The sequence below is a fragment of the Cavia porcellus genome, unplaced genomic scaffold, assembly GCF_034190915.1.
Source record: "Cavia porcellus strain 051 isolate PalLab524CR breed Dunkin Hartley unplaced genomic scaffold, mCavPor4.1 scaffold_18, whole genome shotgun sequence".
Lineage (NCBI taxonomy): Eukaryota > Metazoa > Chordata > Mammalia > Rodentia > Caviidae > Cavia > Cavia porcellus.
Window position 1 is genome coordinate 62,776,440 of NW_026947501.1, and position 27,353 is coordinate 62,803,792.

The window sequence follows — 27,353 nt, forward strand, 5'->3', positions numbered from 1 at the left end:
CAGCCCTGGGGCAGGGGGTCATGTAAAACATGAGGCCCTGGGTTTCTCTACAGGAAAAGAAAACACCCCTGAAAGTCACCATGGGAAAGCCAGCCCCGGAAGCAGTGACTGCTGGCCCACGTGACTCTGTACCCAGGGAGCTGTGACCCGAGGACCTGCCTGTTGGGGTGGATGTTTGTCTCCACACTGCTCTCTTGGGACTTAACCTCCTTACTGAGAATGACTTGGACGTTGATAGGATCCATGTGGCCACTGCGAATTTCTCTTTGTGCACAGAAGACATAGATGCACTATTGTTTTGAGTCTCACTAAACTGCTCAGGCTGGCCTGGAACTCACAGTCCCTCCACCTCATCTTGCCAAATAGCTGGGGTTCCAGACATGCACCACCATCCCTAGCCAAACACACTTCTTTAAGAGTCAAATAAAATCTGGCCAAATGTATCATCTGGGGTCACTTATTCAAAATACGGCCCTGGAGAATAACTTTGTCCTTGAATACCATTTCTTAGCTGTGAAATTATGATTCCCAAATCATGTAACAGAGCTTCAGCATTAGAAACACTCCACTTTCGGTCTCATTACCAGAGCTTCCTGGAAAGGAGGCCTGTGAATGAGTAACCTCTATGAGCGTCCGGGTCTCTGTTAGTAAACTGAGAATTACAAGTACTGGATCTGCCTCTTGGGAGGGAAGCAGTTAAGATTCACCAATGTGCCTGGCACAGGGTAGGTACAACCGTACATGTTAATCACTTGGTCCATTTTTTGGTCTTTTTTTTTTTTTAAGACGGGTTATTGCTGTATAGTTCAGGCTGGCCTTGAACTTCTGCCTCAGCCCGCAGAGTGCTGGGGTTACAGGTGTGTGCTACAATGCCCAGCCCACCTGATCCATTGTTTTAGCAACTTAGTGGATGAAGACGACCCTGGCCTGACTTCGGCATCATCTTATGAAAAACACGTTCATGGCTTGCTATTGTTGCTTTTCGATGACCCTGGCTGGACTTGCTGTAGAGTCTTACGCTATTCTAAACACGTGCATAACATGTGAAAAGCCAAAAGTGGCTCCAGTGTTTGTGTTTGGTTCCAAGACACAGCTCCCTTTGCCTCCGTGTTTGAAAATACATAACCAGTTCCCTCTGTTTTCAGATATCAAAAATGTCCTGAATGGCATTAGTGTAGACATCAGGAGTGTGGCGGAATACCCTATCACGGCCACGCTGTCCAATTTCACGGGTTACATCAATGACACTGAGACTTACATCCGACGGAATTTGCCCAAGTTGGAGGAATATAACGCATACTGGTGAGTGCTTGGAGACTGAAACCCTGGAGACTGGCGTGGCTTCTCCATTATTTAAAAAGGTTCTTGAATGAAATATGCAACAATTTGCAGTTTCCGATTATCAGTTGCTTTCCGAATCTATTATGATTAGTAAGCTAGGTGTGGAATGGGATTTAAAGCTTAAATGTAATTCACAAAGGCCTTTGGAAAATACTCTGCACTGATGGGATTGTAACATAAATAGCTGAGATCAGTTCTTACTGAGAGCACACCATCTGCTCTGCTGTGCCCAGAAGCTAATAAGTCACTTGCAGAGCTGTGCTATAGGTCAGTGCTCAGAAAATTTGGGCAGTAGAGTTTAGCTTTGCAGGGTGACCATACCCAGAGGGAGCATGAGCAAGGGCAGGGCTTGAGGGCCTGAGAAATTTAGAGGAAGGACTTCCTGTCCAAAGGATTCAGCTTCCATCTCTGTCCTGCTCAAGCCTTTGGAGAGTCCAGAGCCATTCTTACTCAGGTTGTGTTTTGTGCCAAAGCACCAGATAAATGATAAAATAACAGTCTTTGTCCCTATCAGGTGCTTTCCATGTGACACCTCCTTTACACCCACGAAGGTCTCCCAGGTCATGTTCTACTTACCACTCTGTTTTGTAGATGAGGATATTGGGGGTCAGGGACATGAAGTGACTTGGTTAAAGTCAGCTGAGATGTGTCAGACGTGGGTTTTCACCCTTGCCTGACAGTGCTGCTACTGTCTGGGGATCGACAAGATTTTGGGGTTATGACCCATGTCTCAGACACCCCAACAGGTATCAGGGGACGCATGAGCCAGGCCAACCCCCTGACCTTGCAAACTCAGCAACAGTCTGAGCTTCTCAAATAAGAACAGTACAGATATCTGCCTGCTACTCACTCGCCCTTCCTCCTCCCCCTGCCTCAGGACCATAAGCTTATTTTAAAAAGAAATTTAAATAGGTTGATTAAAACTTTTCTGAGGCTAGGCTCCAAGACTTATTTAATTTTGCATCGCCAATACTTGGAACCAACCTCCATGGAATGGCTGCTGATGGCCATTATTATAATTACCCAGATTGCTCTTAATTGAATAAAAAGCTTTATGGTAATTTTGCCGAGAGGTACTGGGCAGAGCCAATTCTTTTGTTTTTCAGTATCTTAAATGTTGGGGAGCAGTTTCTACCCTTGAATGCTCCTCACTGCTGGGAAAGGTTGTTTATTCTGGGAATGTCGGTAAGACCTAATTGCACCTCCATTATCCTCAAATGTCTCCCAGGACCATTACAAAATTGAGATTTGCATTCTGCAGGCATTTGATTTAGGATGCTTATAAAATTCTAAATGTCCCATGCTGCTGGCACGTAGAGCATTTCTGGTTTAGTAGAGAGCACGATGACCCAGAACAGTCCTGCAGCCACAGAATATTTTAGAGAAAGGCTGGGGAAAGCAGACTGGAATATCTTCCCCCATCTTCCAGCATCAGAAAACTTGCAAGAGCTGGAGGGGTTTAAGGATATTTTATCAGTAGCACATTCAAAAAAAAAAAAAGAAAGCAAACATGTTGTGATCATTGAAGGAGCATGTTGCTGGTGGGTTGGTTGGAGGAACAGGGCAAGGATGGCTCCAGCGCTCAGGAATGCTCAGCGAACCCTGAAGATTCATAGATGGCCAGGAGTTCCCCCAACACCCACATGCACACACTCTCCAGCCTTAGTCGGCAACTCCCATGTCTGGTTGCCGTTGCTATGTTGTGCACTAACAGTATGCTTGCTTTCCCAGGTGGCTCGCAAGCTTGATCATCTGCTTCCTCCTGGCCCTCATCGTGGTCTTTTGCTTCCTGGGCTTGTTGTGTGGCATTTGCGGCTTTGACAAGCATGCTACCCCGACGAGCAGAGGCTGTGTGTCCAACACGGGAGGCATCTTCCTCATGGTGTGAGTGTGATACCTCTGCCACGTGGGTGGGAAGATGGGAGGGGGGACAGGCAGTGCGCCCAGACCCCATGCTCCAGTTCTGTGGAGTAGGGGTCTTGGCGCAGTGCTTTGCTCTTTGGCGTAGATACTTCTCCAAACAAGTAAAGGAAAACTGTTGATTGATTGCATAAGACAGACCAGTTTAGGTGCACTATTTACACTGGGTGGCTCCGTGGAAATTGGCTGCCATGGAAACCATTTCCAACTTGGCCTTTGTATCTATTGTTCCTTCCTCCTCTTTTTAAAAAAATTTTTATTAGTAAAACTTTGCAGTACATAGTGATTATGTTCATCATGGGAAGTTGGTTACATATATAACCTTTCAATTCTTTTTATATCCTCTTACCCTCTCCTCCCTCCCCTTTCCCTCCAGCGCTTGGTTCCCTTCCCATTTGCAGGAGATCTGTCTCCCTGTTTCTTATTATTTGTCTTTTATTTTGCACTTTTAATTATTTATACTTTGGGTTTCTCCTGTAAGAGAAACCATGTGATATTTAAGCTTGTGTTTTCTCAGCGTGCGTCCATTTTGGTACAAATGATGTCAGTTTAGCCTTCTTCATGGCAGAGTAATGTTCCATTTTCTTTTCTCATTCATCTGCGGAGGGAGCATTGTTCTTTCTTTATCTTGTTAATTCACTCATCTGTTTGTTAGAGGCATCAGAAGCTGAGCCAAGACACCATTCTCCATAGTCAGCAGAGCTGCCAGCTGCAAGCTCTAGCAGCTTGGAGTTACAGTATTCTCTCTACTAGTGCCGTTAGGACTTAGACAAGCAGCCTGGATTCCATGCATGGGTGCCAGATGCCAGAGCTGGCCATGCAAGGGATGGAGCCACAGCATCAACATGGGGCTCTTTTTGGATAGATAAATGCATTAGGAATCAGCTGTGAGGTGTGTGATGGGGCTGAAAGAGTCAACATAGCTCCTTCAGGGAATAGAGAACCAGAGCATCGGCCGCACGTTCTCATTCACCTACGAGCATCACCAGCATCGGGGAAGGGCGGGCGGGAGACCACGTGGCATGCACTAATATGTCTTTTGGACACAGGGTCACAAGTGAGTAATTGAACCATGCATGAGTGTAAAGTCCTTTCCCCGAAACAGGTAGGCCTCAGCGCAGAACAAGCCTTTGCTGTCATTCATGCAGGCTTAGAATAGCCTCAAATAGCTTCAGAATAGCCTCAAAACCAATGACGTGGGGTCTCTTAAGGCCTGAAATGGAATTCCACACATGAGAGGCTAGATACAGAAAATGGCACTCAATTGGGAGTATCTCTGCTCAGGAAAGAATAAACGAGAAGAAATGACACTAGTAAGGGAAAATGTGTTTGCTTTGCTGTTTTGTTCAACTTTACTCAGATACAGGAAGTTAGTTTATTCTGAACAACTAAGTAACCCTGGTATTTGCTGCTTTACCTGCGTTTTGGTGGTGACTGTGTAATTCTCTCTTTATCACTGCTTCCAAAGGGCCTTGTTCATAAAAATCACACTGGTTTTTAGTGGGATCACAAAAACTGCTATCTGCTTCAAAGGAAAAGAAACAGGGACGCCGTCCTCTCTGAGCCACAGCTCCTTGGGTCTGGGTGGAACATGGCTCCCGCTTCCTCCACTGTTGCTCCACTCTGGCCAAGTCAGCGGTGACCCCTGACCCCAGAGTAGAGGGGCAGCAGTGTCCACAGCGGCGTGCTGCCCCCTCCGCCCATGCACCCTCCTGCACACTGTCCTTCTCCCCTCAGCGATGTCACACGCAGATGGCTTCCCCCGGTCTCCCTCACTGGCTGCCACCTGTTCCACAAAGGTCGAAGTCCTCCGGGTGGGTCCTAGGCTGCTTCCCTCTGCCACCCAGCCCCAGGGACAGATGCTCATTTCCCACTCCTGCTGTCTCCATCCAGGTGTCTGCGCTCCAGACTCCATCCCTGCGTCTTCCCAGAAGTGTCTCCCTGGCAACCCGACCAATGCCCGATCCAGCTTTTCTTTCCATTCAGGTCCGGAGATCAGCATTCCCATCCTGACCCTTGGGCCTTCCTGCCTTCACTTCTCATCCTGCTGCATCTGCCTGCCAGCCTGTGTGTCTTTCACCCACTGATTTCTCTCCACCACCAGGAGATTCATCAAAGGCCACAGTCACGGTGCCATCCACAATGACTCCTAGGCAGGGGGACACCTATGCAACCTGTCCCTCATGCTTCCCCTTCTGTGCCTTTCCATGGCTTCTCCTCCTGGGATCCCCTTGGCCCTGCCCTGTTCACCTCTCCCTGCCTCCAAAGATACCTCATGCAATTCTCCACCATGCGAATGGGGGCCATGACAGCCTCCTTCTGAGTCTCCAGGGTACGTTGGCAGGCTGGAATCTCTCTACTTTCTGTCACTTCTGCAGAAGGGATTGGTTCTTAGCTCATTGTGCTAGACAGCAAGTGGAGCGGGCATTGTCATCCTAAGGGTCCATAATTATGAGCCAAGGACGGAAAGTGCTACCCACTTCCTCTGCGCTCCTAGGCAGGTGGACCCGCAGGCCGTATTTCACACCAGGAGCAGATGGAGTGAATAGGCCCTGGGCAGCAGCACTGAGTACTTCCTCCAGAACCACTAACTTTATCTGTATTTTTTCCAGTGCGGCTGGATTATCTTTCCTCTTCTGCTGGCTATTGATGATCATCGTTGTTCTTACTTTTGTCATTGGTGTAAATATGGAAAAATTGGTCTGTGAACCTTATACAAATGGGAAGTTATTCCAAGTAAGTGTGATTTTCTGTTCACTGTGGCAGGACTTAAAGGAACACTTGAATTTCCCCCATAATTTGTGTTCTTCGAGAGCAGATTAAAACATGAGTTGTTTTTTGTTTTTACTTTTTAATTTTAGACTCTGTCTTGCAAAGTTGCCTGTGCTGGGCAGCCTCAAACTTACGGTCATCCTGCCTCAGCTTCCTATAGTGCTAGGATTTCAGACATGTGTGGCCAAACTCAGCCAGTCTGATTTGAATTCATCAAGTTGAGATTCTGTTTGTAAGAGAAAAAGTTTTATATTATACATAAATATATATATGCACAAACATGCACACATATACACACACATACTTATGTAGATACACACAAATCACATATGTATATAATAATACTCATATGCTTATACATATGTGTATAATAGTATTCTTATTTTCTGATTGTATGTGAAATCAGTGCCAAGAATTAAAGCCTGCTTGTCCATGTTGATTTTAATATTATTGGAAAATAAAGCTCATGCCTCACACCTGTAATCCCAGCTACTCAGAAGGCTGAAGCAGGAGGACTGCAGGATAGAGCCCAGCCTAGAGTACTTAGTAAGAGTTGCATCAAAGTCAGATTTTAAAAGTGGCTGGTGATACAGCTCAGTGGTAGAGCACCAGTGGCTTCTATGCAGGTACAGGTAAAATAATTCTCAGTAGAAGCTCCCCCAGGTGTCTGAGAAGATGAGAAGGTAAATTCTCAGTTTTTTCCATTGTTCTTCAGAGGTTTCTGACATTTTAAAGAGTTGCTCAAACCCAAAGCCTACCACCCAGAGAACTTGGGGCTGTGCATTTGAAGTGAAAAGAGCCAATAAAGGACACCTTGGTGGCAGAGGATTGTCCCTGGGGATGTCCGCTGGGACAGTCAGGAGCTGAATTCAGGCTTCAAGGTCCCTCCGAGGTCAGCTGCTGCAGCCTGCAGGGCTCTGTCAGGATTTTACCTTCCTCACTGACAAGGAGGTTATGATTCAAGTCTCTGGCTTCTGACTTGGGTATCCAGCGTTGTTCTCCAGATTCTGAGTTTTAAAATCTGCTTCTTTTTCCCCCTTGTATTGTGTGTATGTTTTTCACCTCAAGTCTGTAATGAAGTCACCAGACTGTAGAAGGTAAACAATTGTCATAGTGATGTTGTTTTGATTGTTCATTTGGTCAAGGGGAATGAAAGTGTTGGTGAATCATATTATCTTTCCTTGGCCTTTTAATAACACTAATAAGACATCGAACCAGGCTCACTATTTACTCTATTACTGGGTCATTAAAAAAGTGATTCTTTAAAAGCAAGGGATATTTCAAAACCATTTATTCGGATTGATTATCCCTAATCCAAACAAATTTGAAATCCAGAATTTTCCAACTCTGGAAGTTTCTAACCACTGACATGACATCACAAATGGGAAAACTCCACAGCTTGACACTTTATTTCATGTATAAAATATTTTAAAAGATAGTATAAAATTACCCTCGGGATGTGTCTAAGGAATATATAAAACATAGATGCATTTCATTTTTAGACTTGGGTCCTGTCCCCTTTATATAAACATTTTGAAGCTAGAAAAAAGTTCTGAAACCCTTCTGGTTGCAAGCATTTCAGAAAGGAGATATTCAGCTGGTACTTACCGGGTACATGCCCAGTCATGGGTTAGTTTGTCCACCTTAAATATATGTGGTACAGAGTCAGAGTGTGTGAGTTTTATCTCATTTTGTCCTGAGAGAAGTGAAGGGTTAGGTCTGCAGCTCCGTGATTTTGAATTAACTATTCTGAAGCAAAATTCCTAATTTCTACTGTGTTTACTGAAATAAAGTTGAATTCTCAAAAAAAAAAAAAAAGAGTTCAGTAACTTCGGTGCTTCCCAGTAGTCAATTGATTGATTTCGGTTACACTATTATTTTCTGGTTTTGGTTGGAAGTTGATGAGATGTATTATGACATAAAAAGTATCAAACTGTTTAATAGAATATTCATTTTACTGTATGTATGCATGTTAATGTAAATCTGTTTTTTAAAAAATGTTATTTCATTTGTTTTAGGTTTTGGACACCCCCTACTTACTAAATAAGGAATGGGAATATTATCTCTCTGGCATTGTACTTAAAAACCCAAATGTTAAACTCACTTTTGAACAAGTTTACAGGTATCAATAACTGCATTACATATTTTGCTATGCAAAATGTCTTTTCTCCAGAATTACAAAATTGCTTTCAAAGTGTTTCTTTTAACCTTGCTCATAAAACTTGCCAGTTTCAGAGGTATGCTGTTTTCTAATCTTAGCAAAGAGAATAAAAATGAGACTGAAAAGATACCTTGAGCCAAAAACTTTTGAAACCTGGGACCAGTGATGTCTCAGGGTTCTCCTTCCAAGGTATCCTGGAATGCTTTGGATAAGGTGACCCTAAGGGGCATTAACAGGACCTTGTGAGAATTCAGTGAACAGCCCAAATCCAAGTTGGCATAACAGTGATATAATTATAGGGCTGGTCCAAGCAATCCGGCCACCCGTGTCCTTCTGCTTAAGAGAGCCCCGTGACATTGGACAACTCCACTTTCTCTCCACTCAACAGTGTTTGCTATTATAAGACTCTCATCTGGGGGACATTTTAGAGTCCAGCAAGGTACCTCAGATTGGAACAGTGCCCGACACATCATCAGAACATTATAATACTATCCTCACTTCTAATTGTTCATCAGCATTTATTTCCCTATCTGTGACACATGAGGATGTGGAGAAACTCCCTAACTTAATGCTAGTATCTGTGGAATGCTCTGTGGTACACACATTCCTCTCGACCTCTTAAAGCCGTCTCGAATCTTCAAGGTCCTGTGGGCTGCAGCCGAGATGCACCGCAGACTGCTCTGTGTAATGAATCCTTCCCTTTTTTCAGCCTTCCCATCACTTGCCTCTTTGCACCTCCAAAGAATGGGAGAGACCCTCTCCTTAGTGGTGTGGTCACTGCCAGATGAGGTGACCAAGTGCGTGTTCAGGTAGCCAGCGTCCTTTCCCTGGAAACTCTTTCTGCTAGAGTAGGTCAGCTGCAGTCCTTATCTTGCTGGTGAGCTGTCTTTCCACTGCTTTGGTCACTTTCTCACGCTGAATCTCTTCAGCCCATTAGTAAGCGTGTTTTGAGGTTCAGCAGCTATATAACCACATCTTCATGTGGAAGAGCCAGAAGACCTCAGGGTTGGAGAGTTTTCTTTTGAGCCCCCCAAGTAGTTGTAGGTCATCCACCGGGACAGGGAAGGAGCTTGTCCTTAGCCCTGGGTTCTGAGGAGTCAAGGATTCACCAAGCTTTTCTTCAAGGAATTGCTTGGGTTTTTTCTTGCCTCTTAGTTTAGCTTGTGAAACAGTCCCCCCAATGCTGTATAGTATTCTTTCCCTCCCCAGTCTAGTGTTACTTCACAGAGTACACTTTTGTAGATGGTAAAAAGTCCCTCCTGGTCTAATGGTTGATAGTCTTCTGTGTTTGATCTCAGCCATACAGAAAGAAGTCATTTAAAGATTCATCAGCTTTGTGTCACGTGACAAACTACCTGAGAGTAACTTAAAGGAGGCAAAATTTATTTTGGCTCACAGTTTCAGAGGTCTCGGTCCATGGTCACCTAACTCCATTGATTTTATGCCGGTGGTGAGGCAGGACATCATGAAAGAGCATGCTGGAGGAATGCTGCTCACCTCATAGTGGCCAGGAAGCAGAGGGAACAGGAAAACCAAGGAAGGTGGGGTCTGGGACAAGATATACTCTTCAAAGGCATGGTCCTGACGACCTCTTCTGTCAATTAGACCCTGCCTGCTAGTAGCTCATTCAGTTGTGATCTCATTAATGGATGAGTCCACTGGTAAGACTAGCATTTCCATGATCTAGTTATAGACAAAATAGACTGTGTCTGGATGTCTGCACACCCTCACCTGTCATAGCCTCACCTTTAGATATCTAAGCATGTGAAGTCAAAACATTGGAAATACAGAGGGAAAAATGTCATGGCAAGGGCTTTAATAAAACCCGTGACAAACTTTGTAGGGCATCTCTTTCTAGCAAATATCATTTTGACTTTTTAAAACAGAGTTTATTTCTTCTCTATTTATCAACTTGTCCACAGCAGAATAAGAAATAACACAAAGGAAACAGACAGAATGATGTATTTATCAGACCCATTGCGTCTGTTCCAAAACTAAGACAGGGAAGGGAGTCGGGAGTGGTGAGTGCTGTGGTTTTTTTCGGCTAAAGGTGGCACTTTGAACCCACTTGTGCATCCACAGATGGCACAGTGAGAAAGACTCACCCTTCATCCTTAACCGTGAGCACAGGTGGCCACATTGCTTTTCTGGGTCATGATTTCTGTTTCTTCCCACAGTGATTGCAAAAATGATAAAGGCATTTACACCACACTGAAGCTAGAGAACTACTTCAATGTCAGTGAGGAGCTCAACATTCAGAAGGTGAGGTAGCAGGACAGCCAAGTACTTGACATTGTTGCACTAAGTGCCTTTTTGTTGAAATGGGTGTGAGATTCTTTAAGATAAAATAAACAAGCTTAAAGTGGCATTTAGTATATCCACAAGGTTGTGTAGTCCTCCTCTTGGTCAAATTCTGTAACACTAACCCCTTGTCTATTTTGTGGTTTCAGTTTTCCTAGTAGATCTTCAGAGGGACCTCACTTAAAACTCTTCCCAGTGGAAGATTTCGTTTCACTGAGTGTTGATGACCCTGTAAGAAAAAGTCCTGCCTGCTCCTCAGGGAGGTTGGTTCTCCAACCAGCTTCTCTTGTCTACCAGCTCCCAGACCAGAAAGTATGACCCATACTACCCTCACTCGTGTGTGGCACTTGGCCGTAAGATGGGCTCTGCTGAGCTCTGCTGGCCCTTGGCAAGAAGCAAAAAGATTGAAGCAGACAGTAACCTTCTTGCCTGTTTTGCTGCAGTCCACAAGCCAGACTGAGTCTTTAGGCTCTTAAAAAGAGCCAAAACACACCAGGCAGAAGGAAACAACAGAATCCCTGCTACATGGGTCTAGGGCATCATTAGCCTAGAAGGATCTAGAGTGCTCTTCTTCTTTGGGACTTCCAGAATGACAGTAGATCCCAAGAGGTACCGAAGAACGAGATGCCCTCCAAGTCCTATAGTTTGCCCACTGAGGTATCACAGGAGTGACCATAAGACCATGATGATTTGATGGTTCTCAAATATAAAAATGTGCTTTATTTGAAAGGTGCATGTAAATTTTCCATTGATTATCTTCCCTAAGCCCTTCTTACATGTCCATAAGCAGAATACAGTTGTGTAATAAATCCTAACTAGAAGCTCTCTCCTTTGCCCATCACACCGTGAGCCACTTCCCCTGTGCCATGCAGGGTTCTGGTCCGGAGAATCTCACCTGGCTCACGCTGTCTGAAACCACAGACAGGTTATTAGGCCCACCCCAGAATAACAGCCACATCGCCTTGACCTTTGCCCAAGTAACCAAACCCTGTTTCCCAGAGGGTATCTCCTATGTGGGAGATACCTACCCAGCCCCAGCCTTGGGCTGGTCCTGTCCCTGGAATGCCACCCTGCCCTGTCCCTTTCAGCATCTCTGTGTGTCAAGCCTTGGAATTCACAAGCTACCTCCTCTGTGGCTCCAGTCTATGAGTCCTTCTGAGGTCCTTTCTCCTAGGTGGCCCAGTGGAGTTCATATCCCATTCTTATGATACTCGCTTGTTCCTTTTGGGTTCTTTGAGAGAAAAGATACAAAGAAGAGTGTTTGCCGTGGGTGTAAGGAGGCAGGGAAGGAAGAATACCCATCAAATGCCTGCATGCATTTATGCCTGCTTAATTTTATTGCTGTCTTCAAGCCTTAAGTTGGTGACATTCTTTGAGAATAATGCATTGGTTTAAAACTTGTTTCATGCAGCATACTGGAAACATAATCAATGAACTTGAAAATCTGAATTTAAATCTTGATAATGTTGTTCTGCTGGATGCAGAAAGAAGAAAAAACCTTCAGGCCTTCGCAACTTCTGGAATACAGGATATAGACTACAACACCTACCTGGCCCAGGTACAGCACATGTCCACATGTGTGATCGGGGCGGGATCACAGTACCAGATGTGCATAATTCTAAGATTTGTATCTTCAATGACACAAGATTCACATCACATACAATCTATTATTTTTAAACAATTTAGTAGCATTTAGTATAATCATGGTGTTATACAATTACCACCTCTGGTTCCAAAATGTTTTCATTACCCTAAAGAAAATGCTGTATCATTACCAGCTGCTCCCCACTCCCCCAGATTTTTGGCTCCTACCATTCTGTGTTGTATTTCTATGGATTTACCTATTCTGGATCTATCATGTAAATAGAATACACCGTGTAAGACCTTTTGTGTCTAGCTTCTGCCACTTAGTATGCTGTTGAGGTTCTTACGTGTTATACACGGGCCTCATTCTTTTTTATGGTTGAATATAAAAATGATACATATAAAGTAGAATGAAGATTATTAGAGAAGAGGAAAGGAATGAGGAGGGGGACGGGAGGGCAATAAAGGGTAATGGGGGATAGTAACAGTAAAGTATGTTATGTGCATGGAAATTTCACAATGAAACCCAGTAGTCTACATAACCAGTATGTACTAATAAAAATGTATTTTGGGAAAATGATATGTATAGGTAAGAATGTTGTCACTTATAGCTTTGAGCCGGGTGTGGTAGTACACGCCTATACTCCTAGCATTTGGGAAGTTGAGGCAGAATTGTGAGTTCAAGACCAGCGTGGGCTACAAAGTGAGCTCAAGACCAGCCTGAACTGCATAGTGAGACCCTGTCTCAAAAAGACAAAATAAATAAATGAATAAATAAATAGTTTCTAGCCTTATTTTATTTTTTTATGGTTGTGGACCCATGGTCAATCTGTTGCCTAATAGATGTTAAGGTTTAAAAATTTCATATCTGTAACATAATTTTTGTTTACCTCTTTTGCAGACTGATAAAACCCCTGTAAAAGTGAATCTTTTATTATTTGCACGTGACCTAGAAGCAAAAGTAAATCATTTGGTAAGTTCAAATAATCCCATTAAATGCTGTAGGAGTTGTAGAAGTCACATGAGGGAAGGGTGAGGGATGTGACTAGAGTTTGATTTTTGCATGAGTTTAGACTGATTGAACAAAGCCTGTCCCGTGCAGTTCTCACGGGCAGCCCTGGCCATGCAGCTTTAATACACACGCAGGAATGCACGCATGCGCACTCATTTTTCTTGCAGTTTAGGGAATAGCGATTGGAAGTGTGGAAGGAAAACTCCACGCAGTACTTTGCATTGTTGGTAGTAAGTGGATAATGATGGGCAGAGGCACCATTAGACCCTGTGGTCTTCCACTTTATCACCTCATCTGCTGAGCGTTGACTACATGACCTTCACTGTTCTCTTCCAAGAAGTGGCAGACTAGAAATGAGGACCCTAGACTCTGGAGGAAGACTTGGGCATAGACAGCCTCTTCCTCATACTAAGAGACTGAGCAAGATATTTTGCCACTTTGTGTCATTGTTTCCCCATCTGTAAAATGGGGGTACTAGTACCATTCCTGTGGGATTGTTGTCATTGAAGTAAACCCACAGCAGCGTGTGCTTCCGAGTGTGGAGAGACGGAGTTCAGTTTCCTTTATTTTCTTCTCCTTATAGCCCCCAGGAAATATGAAAGATACCCTCCAAGCCCAAGTAGAGAATATTCGAAGGACTCACCATCAGCAAGTCCTTCCTATGGAACAGTCACTGGTAAGTCACCAAGCTGTGACGTATCCCGGGGGCCTGGGCCAGACTGCTTGTGCCTGGCTGCCTTCCATGTAGCCTTAGGACACCTGCTGACCTCCCAGAGCTCCCTGTGTCTGCTTTGAAGACCATAAAGCCAAAATTGTGCCACCCCTCCTCATCCGTCCTCTCCCTTCTCCTCAGGAGTGAGCAGTGTATTGCCGTGGGTGTCTGGCTTCTGTCCCTTAGCTCAGATTTCTGCAGCTGCTCACAGGTCTCCTTAACCACGCATGTAGGACAGTGCCGATGGCTTTGCTATGTCTCAGTCTCACTATTGTCCAATTCTTTTTCTCCAAACTCTGCCTAGAAATATGTGAAGGTAAGGGTAAGTGCTTTCCTTCTGCACCTAGCATCCACGTAGCTCTCTGAGGCCACTAATTTCCTTCTCTTTCCCATCCTGGCCTCCCTGGTCTTCTCTCTTCCTGAAGACAGTAAAGACAGTTTTCAGGCCAGAAAGAACAAGAGTGGAGGAGAGTGAGGCTGAGCTCATTTCACATCCTGTTTCTGCCTTTGCAAAGTTTTATAGCTTCTCAGTTTCCTCATCTAAAAATAAAATTTTTAAAATTAAAAATAAAAATGGCAGGAAGGATTCCTACGGTGAAGGACTACTGATTTCAGAGAGACTCAGAAATGGGAGGAGTTACTATGTTTCTATGAGGGACCAGGAGAGACTCAGAAATGGGAGGAGTTACTATGTTTCTATGAGGGACCAGGGGAGAATAGTGGGGGCGAGGATTACGCCCCCAGGTCAGTTGCTCAGGTTCGCTAAGTCTGTTGAGTCCAAAACCCATTCTTTGGGTCTAGCTGTAATTGTCTCTTTAGTTCCTGCTGATTTCATAATTCACTAAGGAAGTCACAAAGTCCTCCCGATGAATTATCTTAACATGTATGCTGGACTCCTCACAATTCTCTGCTATCCTTGATGACTCCCAGTACAAAACAAAGTTGTTAACACTTTAAGTTGGTTTGGCATTTTCTTTAAATGCTTTTCTTCAAGTGGACAGGGTTTCTTGGCCTCTTCAGAGCTAGGGCAACCTTTGCATTAAAAGGCAAGTTGTTTTGCCAACTATGGCCTTCATGGTCTGGGGGCCAAATATAGTCTGCTGCCAGGTCTGGTAGTTTTACTGGAACATGATCATGCTCACTTACTTAACAGCTGTCTGTGGCTGTTCTTGTTTGTAAAGGCAAAGCAGAGTAGTTGGGACTGACAACAGCCCCCAAAGCCCAAAGTAGTAACTGAATGGCTCAGTATAGATAAAAATGGTCACCCTGACCGAAAGCACTCTGCTGAGCCATACCTGTTTTTAGAAATGCTTTAGTACCTTCCACTTTGATCTAACCTGCATCAAGGGGTTTTCTTCGATCCCTTGCATGTGCTGTGCTGCCCCACAAGTATGTATCGTGTGCCTTCAAGTATGTATCCTGATTTTTTTACTGGTGTGAGTGTAATAGTTTTTCTAGAAGGAAACCCTTCTTGTGTAGAGTCAACTTTGCTGGCTGTATTGGGGGAGGAGGACATAACCCATGCTCATGCTGCTTCATATAATAATTGGAAAATGTCATATTTGTTCCTCAGAGCAATTTAAAGAAAAATGTCAGGATACTTCAAAGCACAAGCAGTGGACTGAAGGTCAGCATTTATTTTCTTTTCTGCCATGGGTTTTGTTATCAAGTACCACGCACAGAATTTCAAAGATGTTGAGTTTTTAATATAGACATTTATCTACTCACTTTAAATGAGTTTTCCTACCATATTCTTTCTGCAGATGCTTCTTAGGTTGTTAGATACATAGGTGGAAAGTGTGTTTTGACGTGGAGGATGCAGGTATGGAAGGCACATTGGTCCCTTTTATAGAGATAATGTTGCATGATAAACTGTCAATCCCAGCACCTTCCAACCACAAGAACCTACCTTCACTCCTGTGCTGCCTGCTGGCTCTCTACACAGCTTCCCCTCTACCCTCTACACAGTTCTCCTCAGGAGCAACTGCTGGCCGGGCCTCCTGTGTTCTTAGTGGAAGAGGTGCGTTCAGGGATAAATGGAAACGCTGGCCGGTCGTCTTGTAAGCATTGTTCAGAACTGGCAGCACCACCCCTGAGCCTACTCCATGGGCTAAAGCATATGACACAGCCACGTCTGTGGTCATCATCATCAGGCTAGGGCGGTACAGGTCCTGTCAAAGACCTCACTCAGTATCTGGCTCCAAGCAAGTGCTTGTGCTGGGCCCTGTGCTTTCCCTGCCCTCCAGGGGCTGGGCCAGCTCATGAGTGTGGGACTCAGCCGCCACTATCGTGGGCTGTCTGTAGCTATGGGTTCTCCATCTGCAGGTTCAACGAACCGCAGAGTCAAAATATTTTGGAGGAAAAAAATGTTCTGCACTCAACACATACAGACTTTTTCTCATCATTGTACCCTGAACAACACAGTATGACAATTGATCATATGACACAGCATTAGGTATTATATTGTATTTGTATTTATACACAGTGGAGTACTATTCCGCTATAAAGAGGAATAAATCTAAGTTATTTGTAGGAAAATGGATGCACGTTGAGACCATAATGTTAAGTGAAATAAATCACACATAAGCTTAAATATCACGTTTTCTTTTATATGAGAAGTATAAATAATTAAGTACAAATGATAAGCGATATAAATATTAAAGAGAAAAGTAAGACAGATAATAGTACACAGGGAGATAAATCTTTTGAGATGCAAAGGGAATTGATTAAGAGATGGAGAGAGTGAGGAAGAAGAGGAAGAGGGGATAAAAATGAATTAATGTGCTAGGGCTGGGAAGGTGATTGTGAGTTTGAGGCCAGCCTGGGCTACAAAGTGAGTTCAAGGCCAGCCTGTACTGCATAGTGAACTGTCCCAAAAAGACAAAAAAAAAACCCAAACCAGTATGTGTTAGGTACACGTACCAACTCCCCATTATGAATGTAACTGTTATGCACTTGAAGACATGTACTAATAAAAATTAAAAAGAAAAAGTAATTGGGATGACATGAAGTATAGAGGAAGGTATGATGTGTGTAGGTTATTTGCAAACACTGTGCCATTTTATATGTGGGACGTGAACACCTGTGGCCTTTGGCATCCGAGGGAGGTGCCTGGAATTAATCTCCAGGGACCGCTGTACTGAAATTGAGTTGCAAATCATTTAATTAATCCCTGTGTCACATGATCTGCCTCCGATTGTTGTGTTTTCCAGGAGAAAATGGACAAGATCCTCATCTCTCTGGATGCTGCTCAGAGCTTTGTCTCAAACAACATCTCCTCTATTATTGTTGAAGTGAGTTTTTTTAAAAAATATAAGCCTAGCAGTAGGCAAGCATGTGTCCACCCCATGGCTAAATGTCCAGCATATTTAAGCATGCGGTTATCATTTTAGTGATTTTACTGGTCTTTGATTTCTTTCCAGGAAACTAAAAAGTATGGGAAGATAATACTGGGACACTTTGAGCGATATCTCCAGTGGGTCAAGGATGCTGTAAGTAGTAAATTGCTTTATGCATATAAAAGGGGCCACATCTGAGAGGAGTCATTTTCTAGGGTAAAATCTGGAGAAAATAAAATCAAATTCCTGGTAATTTGCTTGGAAGGGAAAGGAGTTATCATGGAGATCAAGCCCTCCAGGCCAAGCCACCATGTAAGGAACAAGCCCCCTTTCAGATCCCTTTCCTTCACTCACTGTTATCACACGGGTTCTTCGATTTTCTTCTTGCTTCCTTTGTCAGATAACAAAGGGGTCAAATAAAAAACCTGGACTAAAGCCTCGTGCTAGACCTGCATGCCGCTCAGTCCCCTTCACTGTCCTATTGGATGGGTTTTCATGTTGGAAGCAACAAATGAATGCAGGTGGAAAGAGACTCAGAGAACGTGGGTCTGGCTTAGAGCTGTAACTGAACACTGCGAGCCTCCTCTGTACAGACTGGACGTCAGCTCAGTGTCTTTGAAATGGCGGTCCTCTTGGGAAAGCAGGCCAACAGGAAGTGATGTGCGTAGTTTTCATGGAGTTTTCTGAGTGTGCCTTCGTTTCTTGTCCCATAGATTACTGAGAAAATGTTATCCTGCAAGCCCGTGGCTACCGCCCTGGATTCTGCTGTTGATGTCGTTCTGTGTGGCTACGTTGTCCACCCTCTGGTAAGACTTCATCTTTCCAAAGGAGGCGTAATAAATCCACCACCCTTGATCCCCTTGTAATGTATACTCTAATACTAGTTTTCTGCTTGGATTTGATATAGTTCTAGAAGCTAAACCCTAAAATCTAGATCAGTGATTTGGTATTGATACCTAGTAGGCTAGACAAATGAAAGACCTGGTTGTGTCTCTTCATTCTCTCCTAAGTCACATGACAGAAATCAGAACAAAATTCCTGTTTGTCAGGAGGCATCATCAGAAAGGAAGTCATTGGGAAGCTGATGGCTTTTATTCCAGGACTGCAAGTGGAACTGGCTGCACAGCCCCAGAGCTACGGCGAAACTTACTCTATTTCGAAGCTCTCTAATATGTGACTGCTGCGACAGTAAATTTCAGTTAATCAGGTTTCTTCCTCCACTCCATTCACCACCCAGCGTTCACTGACTCTCCCGGAGCTGACTCCTCACTGGCTCGGCTGAGTGCCTTAGTGGCTTCCCTCCGCATCGGGATAAAGGTGGTCCCCTTCCTAGGTCACCCCAGCTCTGCCTGTCCATTACGCTGTTGCCCACCCCCTTCTCCGTGGGCTCCCACATCCTTGTCTTCCTTCATTTCTCCCCGTGCATCTCACTGTCCTCATGCCAGGCCTTTGCACGGGCTCCCTGTCCTTTTCTGTCTCTCACCACCCCCTCCAGCCTGTCCCCTCCAGCTGACGTCCCCAGATTTTGTAACACATTCTAAATTCAAGCGCTGCTTCTCCATTCGCTGAACTCTTGACTTTGAAAAACAACTGAAATTTCCTGAGCTTCCTCTCCTGAATGGGGTGCTTTGAGCGTTCAGTGAAATCATGTGAATGCCATCAGCACCCTCCTTGATGGCTTCATTCTTGTTCAGTTTTTAGGTCTCAGTCCAAACCAGCCTTTTTTCCAGAGAGGGTGTTCTGATGCAGCATATTGCAAAGCTTCCTTTTCCACATTCCCACAGAATACTGTGTTTTTCCAGTAGTGATGTTGTTGCTGTTGAATTGCATATGTTTGTGATTCTCTGAGATCTGTTCCCTGCAGCACATGCTAGATGGAACCCCATGAGTACAGGGCACGTGGCTGTGGCGTCTCTCATGGGGCAGCCTCTCCAGCAGTGAGCATCACTGTGGAGTGAATGGATGACCACACAGGCATCTTGTGCATTATATTATGCCCTCTGGCCCTGGCCCTGCCTCACTCCATGTCCATCTGTCTGCTGGGTGGGCTTTTGTGCCCAATGGAAATGATCCCTCCAGTCTCCGAACTGTGCATGTCCTGGGCCCTGGCTTCCTAGTTGCTTTCTCCTCTGGCAATTTCTTCCCCATTTTGTCTTGTGCTTGGCAGCTCTTGCTGTGGTTTGAAGCTATCATTAGCAGACTCGAGTTTACTTGCTTGATTCTGAACTGACCTCTCCCCGTGTCCACCCTCCATCCCCAATCAATCGAGTCACCCAACCTCCAGATGTCTTGTGGCAAAGAGGGGCAGCCTGGAGACTGCTGGGGGGTGATAACTGGGGCTTTGTAGACGGTGACTGAAAGAATAAGGAAGTGCTCTGGGCATTCACTTTACCAACAAAATAGATCACAGGCCAACTAACATGCTTCTTGTATATCTTGATTGATATTCAGAGAATTGAGGCAGCATCTAGAAAAAGGATAAGGCTATAAAACTCTAAAATACCTCTAAGCAAGTTTAGAGACATTAACAGATCTTCCAGTCAGCGAACAGGGAAGCAACGGAAAAGCACATTTATGGGAAATTAGAGATCAGAGGTGGACCACCAAGACTTAGCCAGGAGCCAAGCAGATATCAGGGTCGAGCCTGGAGAGATCAGGTGGCCACTGCTATGTCCCCGCTGTATTCTGCAGCATGGTGGCTGGCAGAGTGGCTTTGGGTGTTGCTCAGACATGAACTTCTGTAGGTACCTGGGGGTTACAGCTGAGCAGGATGCTGGTCAGATGTGATGTGCAGCCTCCATAGTACCTACAGGGTCATACTACATGCATAGCCGCTCTGATTGGCTGAGAAGGTTAAGGAATTTGAATATATTTGAATATCATCCTGCACATGTTAGTGATGTAAACTATGCCAGATCCCCCTTGAAGGAAGAACCACTACTTAGCTACACTTGCACAGCTGTTGCTCCTTGGAAGCAAGGACTGAGTATCATGAAATAAAACCTCAGATTTTTCAACATAACTAGTAAATCCAGGTTTATGTGTGAGATCTGAGTCACAAATATCAGCAACTATTTTAAAAAGAATACTTCAAACATTACTTTTTAGACAAAGAATGATTGAATTCAACCACGGGCAATCTTCAGAATAAGTTAAATTAAATATGGAGCATTTGTTGAGACCCTGGGGTGTGCTAAGCATGTCTTCATCTTTTCAAGATGAAGGATGCCACTGTTCCAGGTGTGCAGATGCAGAACCACAGTAGCAAGCAGGACTTCAGCGTGGACCTGTGGAACTGCCTGCCTCTTGGTTAGAGTCAGGCGGTAGGGCAGGGGCATGGAGTGTGTGTGGGTGGACCCTTTAGAGGGTCCGAGACTAAATCCTGGCTTCTCCGCTGGCTGCTTCTGTTCCTCTTTTGGAAAATAAATAAGAGGATCCACTCAAGGTTTCCAGAAGAATAACTGGATTATCACTCAGTGTAATAACTCAATGTTTCACACAATGGCTGGTTTTTGTTAGATTCACAAATGACTTTAAAGAACAAAATAAAAACTCATGTAAAAAACTTGCAAAAAGGGCTAGGGATTTAGCTCAGCTGCATAAGAGTCTGCCTTGCTAGCAGGCAGTCGTGAGTTCGATCCCTGGTACCAATAAAAAGGAGAAAGACAAAAAAAAAAAAAAAAAAAAAAAAACTTGCAAAAAAACCTTTTCCCCAAGTAACTGTTATTTTGTATTCTTATTTTTTTTTTTTTTTTTTTTTTTTTTTTTGGTACTGGGGATCGAACTCATGACCTCACACTTGCCAGGCAGGTCTTTACACCACTGAGCTAAATCCTCGGCCCATAACTGTTATTTTGCATATTCTATCTTCAAGCAATGTAACTCTGCTGATTTTTTTTTCTCCCAGAATTTGTTTTGGTTTGGCATAGGACAAGCTACTGTGTTGTTACTTCCGACAATCATCTTTGCTGTGAAGCTGGCCAAGTACTATCGTCGAATGAACTCCGAGGACGTGTATGATGAGTGAGTAGCTGAGAGTCTTCTCTTGGGGTGGGGACCATTGACCAAGTAGTGCTGCTTCCCAGTGTCTGCTAAAGATGAGCTCTGGTGAGCCTGAGCTCGACCGTTCTTTGAGTAGCGGGTCGTTCCTCTTCTGGTGGGCTGGTTTACGTTTTTTACTGATTTTCTTACGCTTGTCCTGTTTTCTTTCTCTCACTTGATCTCAGGTTCTTTAACCAACCTTCCTATTTCTTGTTCACAGTTCTGCTCTGTCGGGGACTTGGCACTTTACTTTATGATAACTGTTATTACTGCTTCTCCTTTTGGCTCTGTAGTCTGCCTTTTGCTTGTGTGTGGTGACCTCGATGTCTGTCACTTCACTCGTCTCCTCAACATGTTTTTCTCTAGAATTTGCACTGTCTGCATCCATCCTGGAGTAAAAAGGTGGGGGATGTCATTGTTGGGCTTGGATAGTGACCAGAAAATAAATAATTCTATCTCCCCTTTTTGTATTTTATAGTGTTGAAATTCTACCTATGAAAAAGTAAGCCTTTTTTGCTTTTAACTCTCCATAAATGGGATGGGGGAGGCTTTTATTAGTATTTAACAGATTTTTAAATGAAATTAATTAACATCTTAATTGCATTAAAAGTGCTAGACATATCCAAGTAAAAATTATGATCTCTCTTAAAATGAGAACCAGCACATAGAAGGTACTTAAGAAACAGGAAGGAATGAACGTGATATGTGTTTATTCATCTATACAGTAGTCATTTCCATCCTCAGCTTCCAAAGGGAGTGGAATGCATATATTAGACCTTTGCAGAGTTTACATACCATCACGAACTTTTCATGACCATTACATTGTCTTTGTATTCTGTGGTGTAAACATTTCATCTTAGAGGTAACATGGTGTTTTTGGTATATTTATTTTTGTTACAGTATGGAAAATGGTAATAATGGTTATCATAAAGATCATTTATATGGTGTTCACAACCCCGTTATGACAAGGTAACTGAAGCCTGGGAGTGCATGCCTGTCGTGTGACGAATGTGCTCGTTTCCTGTAGATCAGACCCTGAGCCCTCTGCATGCTGCTGACCCCTCACTTGTCCCTGCCTGCAGGACTCTTTCTCTGGCTGTCTCCGCCCTACATAGCATTCCCCGATGCCTTAAGTTTGTGTTTTTAATGAATTTCTTAGCAGTGGATTTGGGCGGCCACTAAAGTTTGGTTTCATCTTAAAATGCTGTGTGTGGCCCCTCTAAATCATTGTGGATTAAACGCATGCACACCTTTGATTTAGCATTTCTCTGCACTAGATAAATTTAAGTATTTATGGTTTTCCAGACTTATCCTTTGTTCCTTCCTCCCTTGTTCCTTTCCTCCTTTTCTTCCAGTAAATTAACTATATTCAACCCAAAAAAGAGCTCCAACCTTTCTGCCAAATTCTGTATGAATTTTCATTCTCTAGAATTAAGGAGCTTCCTGTGGTTCTGGATGTTCACCAGGTATCTCTGAGTATTACCTACCAAGTGTCTGGGACCTTTCTGCTGAGATGAGGTGCGGAGAGGATACACAGGGCCCAGCAGGGAGCTGTCTCCTTTGGTGGATGTGGTCCTCCCTCTGTGCACACAGTTGGTCCCAAGCCAGTGTTCTTTGCCTCCCTATCAGGGAACATCGCAGGCAGGAGCAAAGCTGTGAGTCCAACATCAGTGCTAGGGTGGTCCCTTTGTCCTGGAAGCCCCACATTTTTCATGGGACACGTCCAGTTAGAAGATCACCAGGGAATCCCAGGGGTTTCTGTGTAGAGCCTCTCAACCTAGGCAGGGGAATCCTTATCTCAGGCAGGATTGCCTGGTAATAGCTGGTGTTGTACTTTCGTCAAAAGAAACAACCAGAAAGTTATCAACATTCGTCTTTTCAGCAAAAGATAAAAGATTTTTCCTAACTTACCACTTGAGCATTATACAAACTTCATAACCTTTAATTTACCATTTAATGAAAAGGAAATTGTCTTAATGTCTTTGGGCTGCTAGAACAAAATACTATCAACTAGATGGCTACTAAATGACAGGAATTTATTTTCCCAGTTCTGGAGGTGAGAAGTGACAGTTGTGCTGTCGGGCTCAGTGTCTGGTAAGGGCCATCTTTCTCACTGTGTGCTCTCACGGCAGAAAGGCTAGCGCTCCAGTCACCTCCCAGAGGCCCCCACACTAGATAATTTTGGCTCCTCACACCATCATCTGGTGCTAAGGACCTCAGTTTATGAATTAGAAAGGGATGTAAATGTTCAGACCACAGCAGAAATGGCCCATAGTCAAGAACAGAGACAGCAATGTTCTGAAATGGCAAGTGGCCTTCGTTTCATTTGCTTTTTGGAGTACACTGGACATGGTGGCTAAAGTCCTATGCTGTGAGGTTGATACAGGACAAGGGTCAGCTCCAGAGTGAGTAGACAGTACTTGGCCTGTCTTTTCTTGTGGTGCCACCTTTGCTGATGACTGAGATTGCAAACTGAAATCTTCAAGATCAAAAGGGCTTTTTAAGGCCTATGTGATCTCCAAATCAGTTCTCCTAGGACTTTAGTAGGACCTAGTGGGACTGCTTCCTGGTGCTTGCTTCCTGGCTGTAAAGTCTCCAGATGTCCTCTATACAGCCAGAAATGTCACTGAGGCTTCTTGGAAGACAGTGAAGAGAGGGACAGGTGTGAGTGGGAGGGAGTCATAAGTCAGGCCTCCTTGCAGCAGTGCTGAGATGGAGTTGGATACAAGATGTTTATCTTAGGCTCCACAGTTGTGCAAGAAAGCAGAAGTCCAGCTGAGAGCAGAAGTCCAGGTGGGCCTGCCAAAGCCTCAGCCCTTGATGGAACAGGTAGATCCCAGGGATTGAAGGAGAATGACAGATTCCCCGCTCTGCGCAGGTTGTGGCCAGATGGGTTTAGTAAAAAGTACTGGGAGCCCCTGACTCTGCGTGATGCTCCAGGCCTTGGTCAGAGCAGAGGTGGGGGTGTTCTTACATAAAGGCAAAGAGCATCAGTGATTTCTAACAGATGCCATCTCCTGGCCACTTCCTGTGTGGTTCAGGTTACCCAGAGCTCGTGGTGATGGAGACCCCAAGAGTGAATCCAAACTAATTCAACAAGGGTCCCCAACAGTGTGTGACATCTGCTCTGCAAGAAACATGGCCCGCCTGTCATTCCTTGGCCTCCTTTAGTATTCCATGGCCTGAACAAACTAGTCCTCAAATTGCCCCATCCCAGTGGCTCCTGATCCCCATCACATGAGAATTTGGGGGAACTGGTTTCAGTTGCTTAGATTGGTTTATGTTCCTTATTTCCTGGTTCTCAGTTTTCTGAAGCATCCCCTTTTACAGGAGGGAGTGAAGTAGACTTGGATCAAGTGTGCCCAGCCTCCCCCACCGTAGAAGGCAGATGTTCTTTAGCGGTGACCCCAGAGCCTGCCATCCTCACACTGTGCCGTCTGCTTCCAGTGCTGTGGGCTGGAGCAGGATATTCAGCCACCCTGCCTGCACCCTGCACCCTGTATCTGGAGCCCCAGGTCCCTTTAGTAAAGAGTTCGCTGCTTTACCGAGAGCGTAAGGGAGAAAGTGAGAGAGAGAGGAGGCTCACGGGACGGAGCGTGTGTGATTACTTTTCCACTACCGGATATCCCTTTGGAGGGTCGCCTGCCCTGCAGGAGCTTTCTGTCATGGGTGCCCTTCCTCCCTGCCCTTGGGTCTCCCAGCAGGACACCTGCTGCAGGGTAGCCTGAGGTTGGGACGGTGCTAGAGCCGAGCTGCACGCCTTCCCTGCAGAGTTCCCCTGCCCACTGGTCCTCCATGATCGCATGGAAACTGCAGAGAGCAGCAGGGCCACTGCTGATCGCTAACCAGAGAGCTGGCCTGAGAACATGCACAATCCAGCCCCTGCAGAACTTGCATTTGCTTCTGCTCTCCGGTCCTAGCAGCAGACTTTCAAAAGCTGCTTGTGGCCCATTCTGCACCTGCCAGTGTGGTCTGGTTTCCCCTACTCTAGGTCTCGGACACATCTTCTTAGTGACTTTCTCCACTTCTAACCTAGATGGTGACTAGGCATAGTTTCACTTGTCACAGTTTGTGTGTCTCTATCCTCCTTAGCCTGTTTCTAAAAGCTATACAAACAGAATCTGCAGGAAGCAGCTTTACTGACAAGCTTTTTATCCCCTGATAAATGCACAGAGGTGAGGTCTGTATTCATCTGCCTGCTGAAACCACACACAAATGCCCAAAAGTATTACATTTCTGTATGTTTTTGTTTTCTAGTGCATCACGATATTGATAGCTGATGTTGAAATGGCTTGAGGTGAGTTTCATGCTTTTGTATAAAACCGTTTATAGGATTAGAGCTTTCAGGGTGAGAATATTAGAGTATAATGTTCTGATGGTAATCCTAATTAGTGGAAAATCTAGGTTAACATGTAGGTTACACAGTATGATTTTTCATATATATAACACAGTGATTATACTTAGATGACTCTGTGTTATACATATGTGTGCTTATACTGTAAAAAAAGAAGTGCTAGTTATGTATTCAGTAGTATGGGGTTAGAAGCTTTTTTAGACTTTTTATATTTTAAACCATTTTTTGCAGCAAACATTTCTGTGATTGTGTTTTTTTTTTTTTTTTTTAATTATTTCAGAAACTAAAATCATACTGAGGTGACCCAAAAAAGCTACCCAGGGTGGCTGCTTCTTGTATACATTTGTGTTTTCTGTAGCACTTTCGGTAGGAACCCATTTTAGGGTTATGCCTTCCTGAGTTCTTTAATAATTCCAAGTCAGTTTCTCAAATTTTGTTGCATCCTCATTTCAGCAGCAAGACTCCCAAAGTGGAAAGGCTCACAGACTGCTGGTGGTGTCCCGGCCTATCTACAAGAACTTTCCAGATCCAGGAGGAACTTTGGTGGCAGCACTGACCCAGGCGGCCCTGAGGGGGCAGTGTCATTGGTCTCCGGGTGGTACTTGGTTAAGAATGAACACGATCACATTTACTGTGTGTCCATTATTATTTAAGTATAGTTCTCCCCTCCCATGTTTATTTTTGTTTTGTACTATTTTTACAGCAAATTCCTTTGCAGACACTACAATATATGAGTGTTTGTTCCCACCAGACACGTTTCTATGTCTGACAGCTGTTCAGATGAGGTAACTGAGTTCCTGACTTACTCCCACATGTGGAGTGTGCTACCCCCATACCAGTTTACATAACAGATGTATTTTTTTGTATAGTAAATTGTATATACCTTTTAGCCAAGAAGAGTTTTTTAAACAAATGACTACAGCAGTCTTCTAAACGAGCTTACTATCAGGTCAGTATTGACTTACTGGTGCTGTTGGAAGTAGTTCATTTTCACTAAAAGTGGGGTGAAGCCTGCAGCATATCTTTCCACTTGGATTTGCACCTGCTTTGTCAATGATTTTTATGATGCTTAGATATAGAACATGAGCAGTCACAGAGAAATCAGCTTCGCTTCTCCACTGGAAATTCAAAGAGAAAGGGAAGAAATAATTTGAGCGAAGGCAGCAATCAGTGCTCATCAGACAGTGGAGTTGTGTTAAAACATTCCCATCACGGTGTGCTCTTTGATGGAGTTTTTTCATTCATAAGGATAGGCATCAGCTGGAGTGTCGGTCAATTATGGGGCAATGAAATACTAGGAGAGCTTGTTGTGATTCTTAGATTTTGTATCCAGCATAAATGAAGCCTTTGCATTTGGTCCCATGCGAGTACAAGATCAGTATGTATTTACTTTGGCTGTTTGGGTTGGCTTTGTTATTTCCAAAAGTGACCAGCAGTGAAAAGCTGGTCAAACCAAAGTGAGCTTCTTTCCATGTTCACATCACTGTGTTGATCCATTTCAATAAAAAAGGAGCTTGAAAACGTGTGATGTGTTACTTCCTGGAGCAGACCGAGACCTGCCAGGTTCCAGGTGATGAAATGTGGCTTAAGCTATGTATTTTTTCCCCTCCTCTGCTGCCCAAGTCAGCTGTCTTTTAAGAACTCAGTTTTCCAGCTCTGAAGTCACCATTCCGTAGGGAACAGTTCCAAGTTGGACACCCTATAATACCCCCACAGGCAAATTCTGTTTGATATGCTCCTGAGTATACAAAATTCAAAAATGAGCTTCTGTAACACAACATGAGAGAGGCTTTGCAGTTTAGACAAATCATGTAGTG

The 27,353-nt window shown here is 44.2% G+C and overlaps 1 protein-coding gene across 8 annotated transcripts in view; it reads left to right on the top strand.

The window, feature by feature from the left end:
- The window catches only part of Prom1 (prominin 1), an 89,983-nt gene extending 62,922 nt beyond the window's left edge, over positions 1-27,061 (top strand). For 4 of the 8 annotated variants that reach the window (XM_063230130.1, XM_063230132.1, XM_063230131.1 and 1 more), the window contains 17 exons: positions 1,146-1,302; positions 3,073-3,225; positions 5,874-5,997; positions 8,052-8,155; positions 10,372-10,456; positions 11,907-12,053; positions 12,981-13,052; positions 13,675-13,767; positions 15,377-15,430; positions 17,016-17,096; positions 17,226-17,294; positions 17,855-17,947; positions 21,049-21,164; positions 21,661-21,684; positions 22,083-22,151; positions 25,440-25,479; positions 25,990-27,061. In XM_063230130.1, the coding sequence (XP_063086200.1) occupies positions 1,146-1,302; positions 3,073-3,225; positions 5,874-5,997; positions 8,052-8,155; positions 10,372-10,456; positions 11,907-12,053; positions 12,981-13,052; positions 13,675-13,767; positions 15,377-15,430; positions 17,016-17,096; positions 17,226-17,294; positions 17,855-17,947; positions 21,049-21,164; positions 21,661-21,684; positions 22,083-22,151; positions 25,440-25,455 (1,457 nt within the window). In that variant the 3' untranslated portion in view covers positions 25,456-25,479; positions 25,990-27,061. The remainder of the gene's footprint in view (positions 1-1,145; positions 1,303-3,072; positions 3,226-5,873; positions 5,998-8,051; positions 8,156-10,371; positions 10,457-11,906; positions 12,054-12,980; positions 13,053-13,674; positions 13,768-15,376; positions 15,431-17,015; positions 17,097-17,225; positions 17,295-17,854; positions 17,948-21,048; positions 21,165-21,660; positions 21,685-22,082; positions 22,152-25,439; positions 25,480-25,989) is intronic. The other 4 variants (XM_063230133.1, XM_063230135.1, XM_063230136.1 and 1 more) reach the window with 4 other exon arrangements.
- The last annotated feature ends 292 nt before the right edge of the window (positions 27,062-27,353 follow it).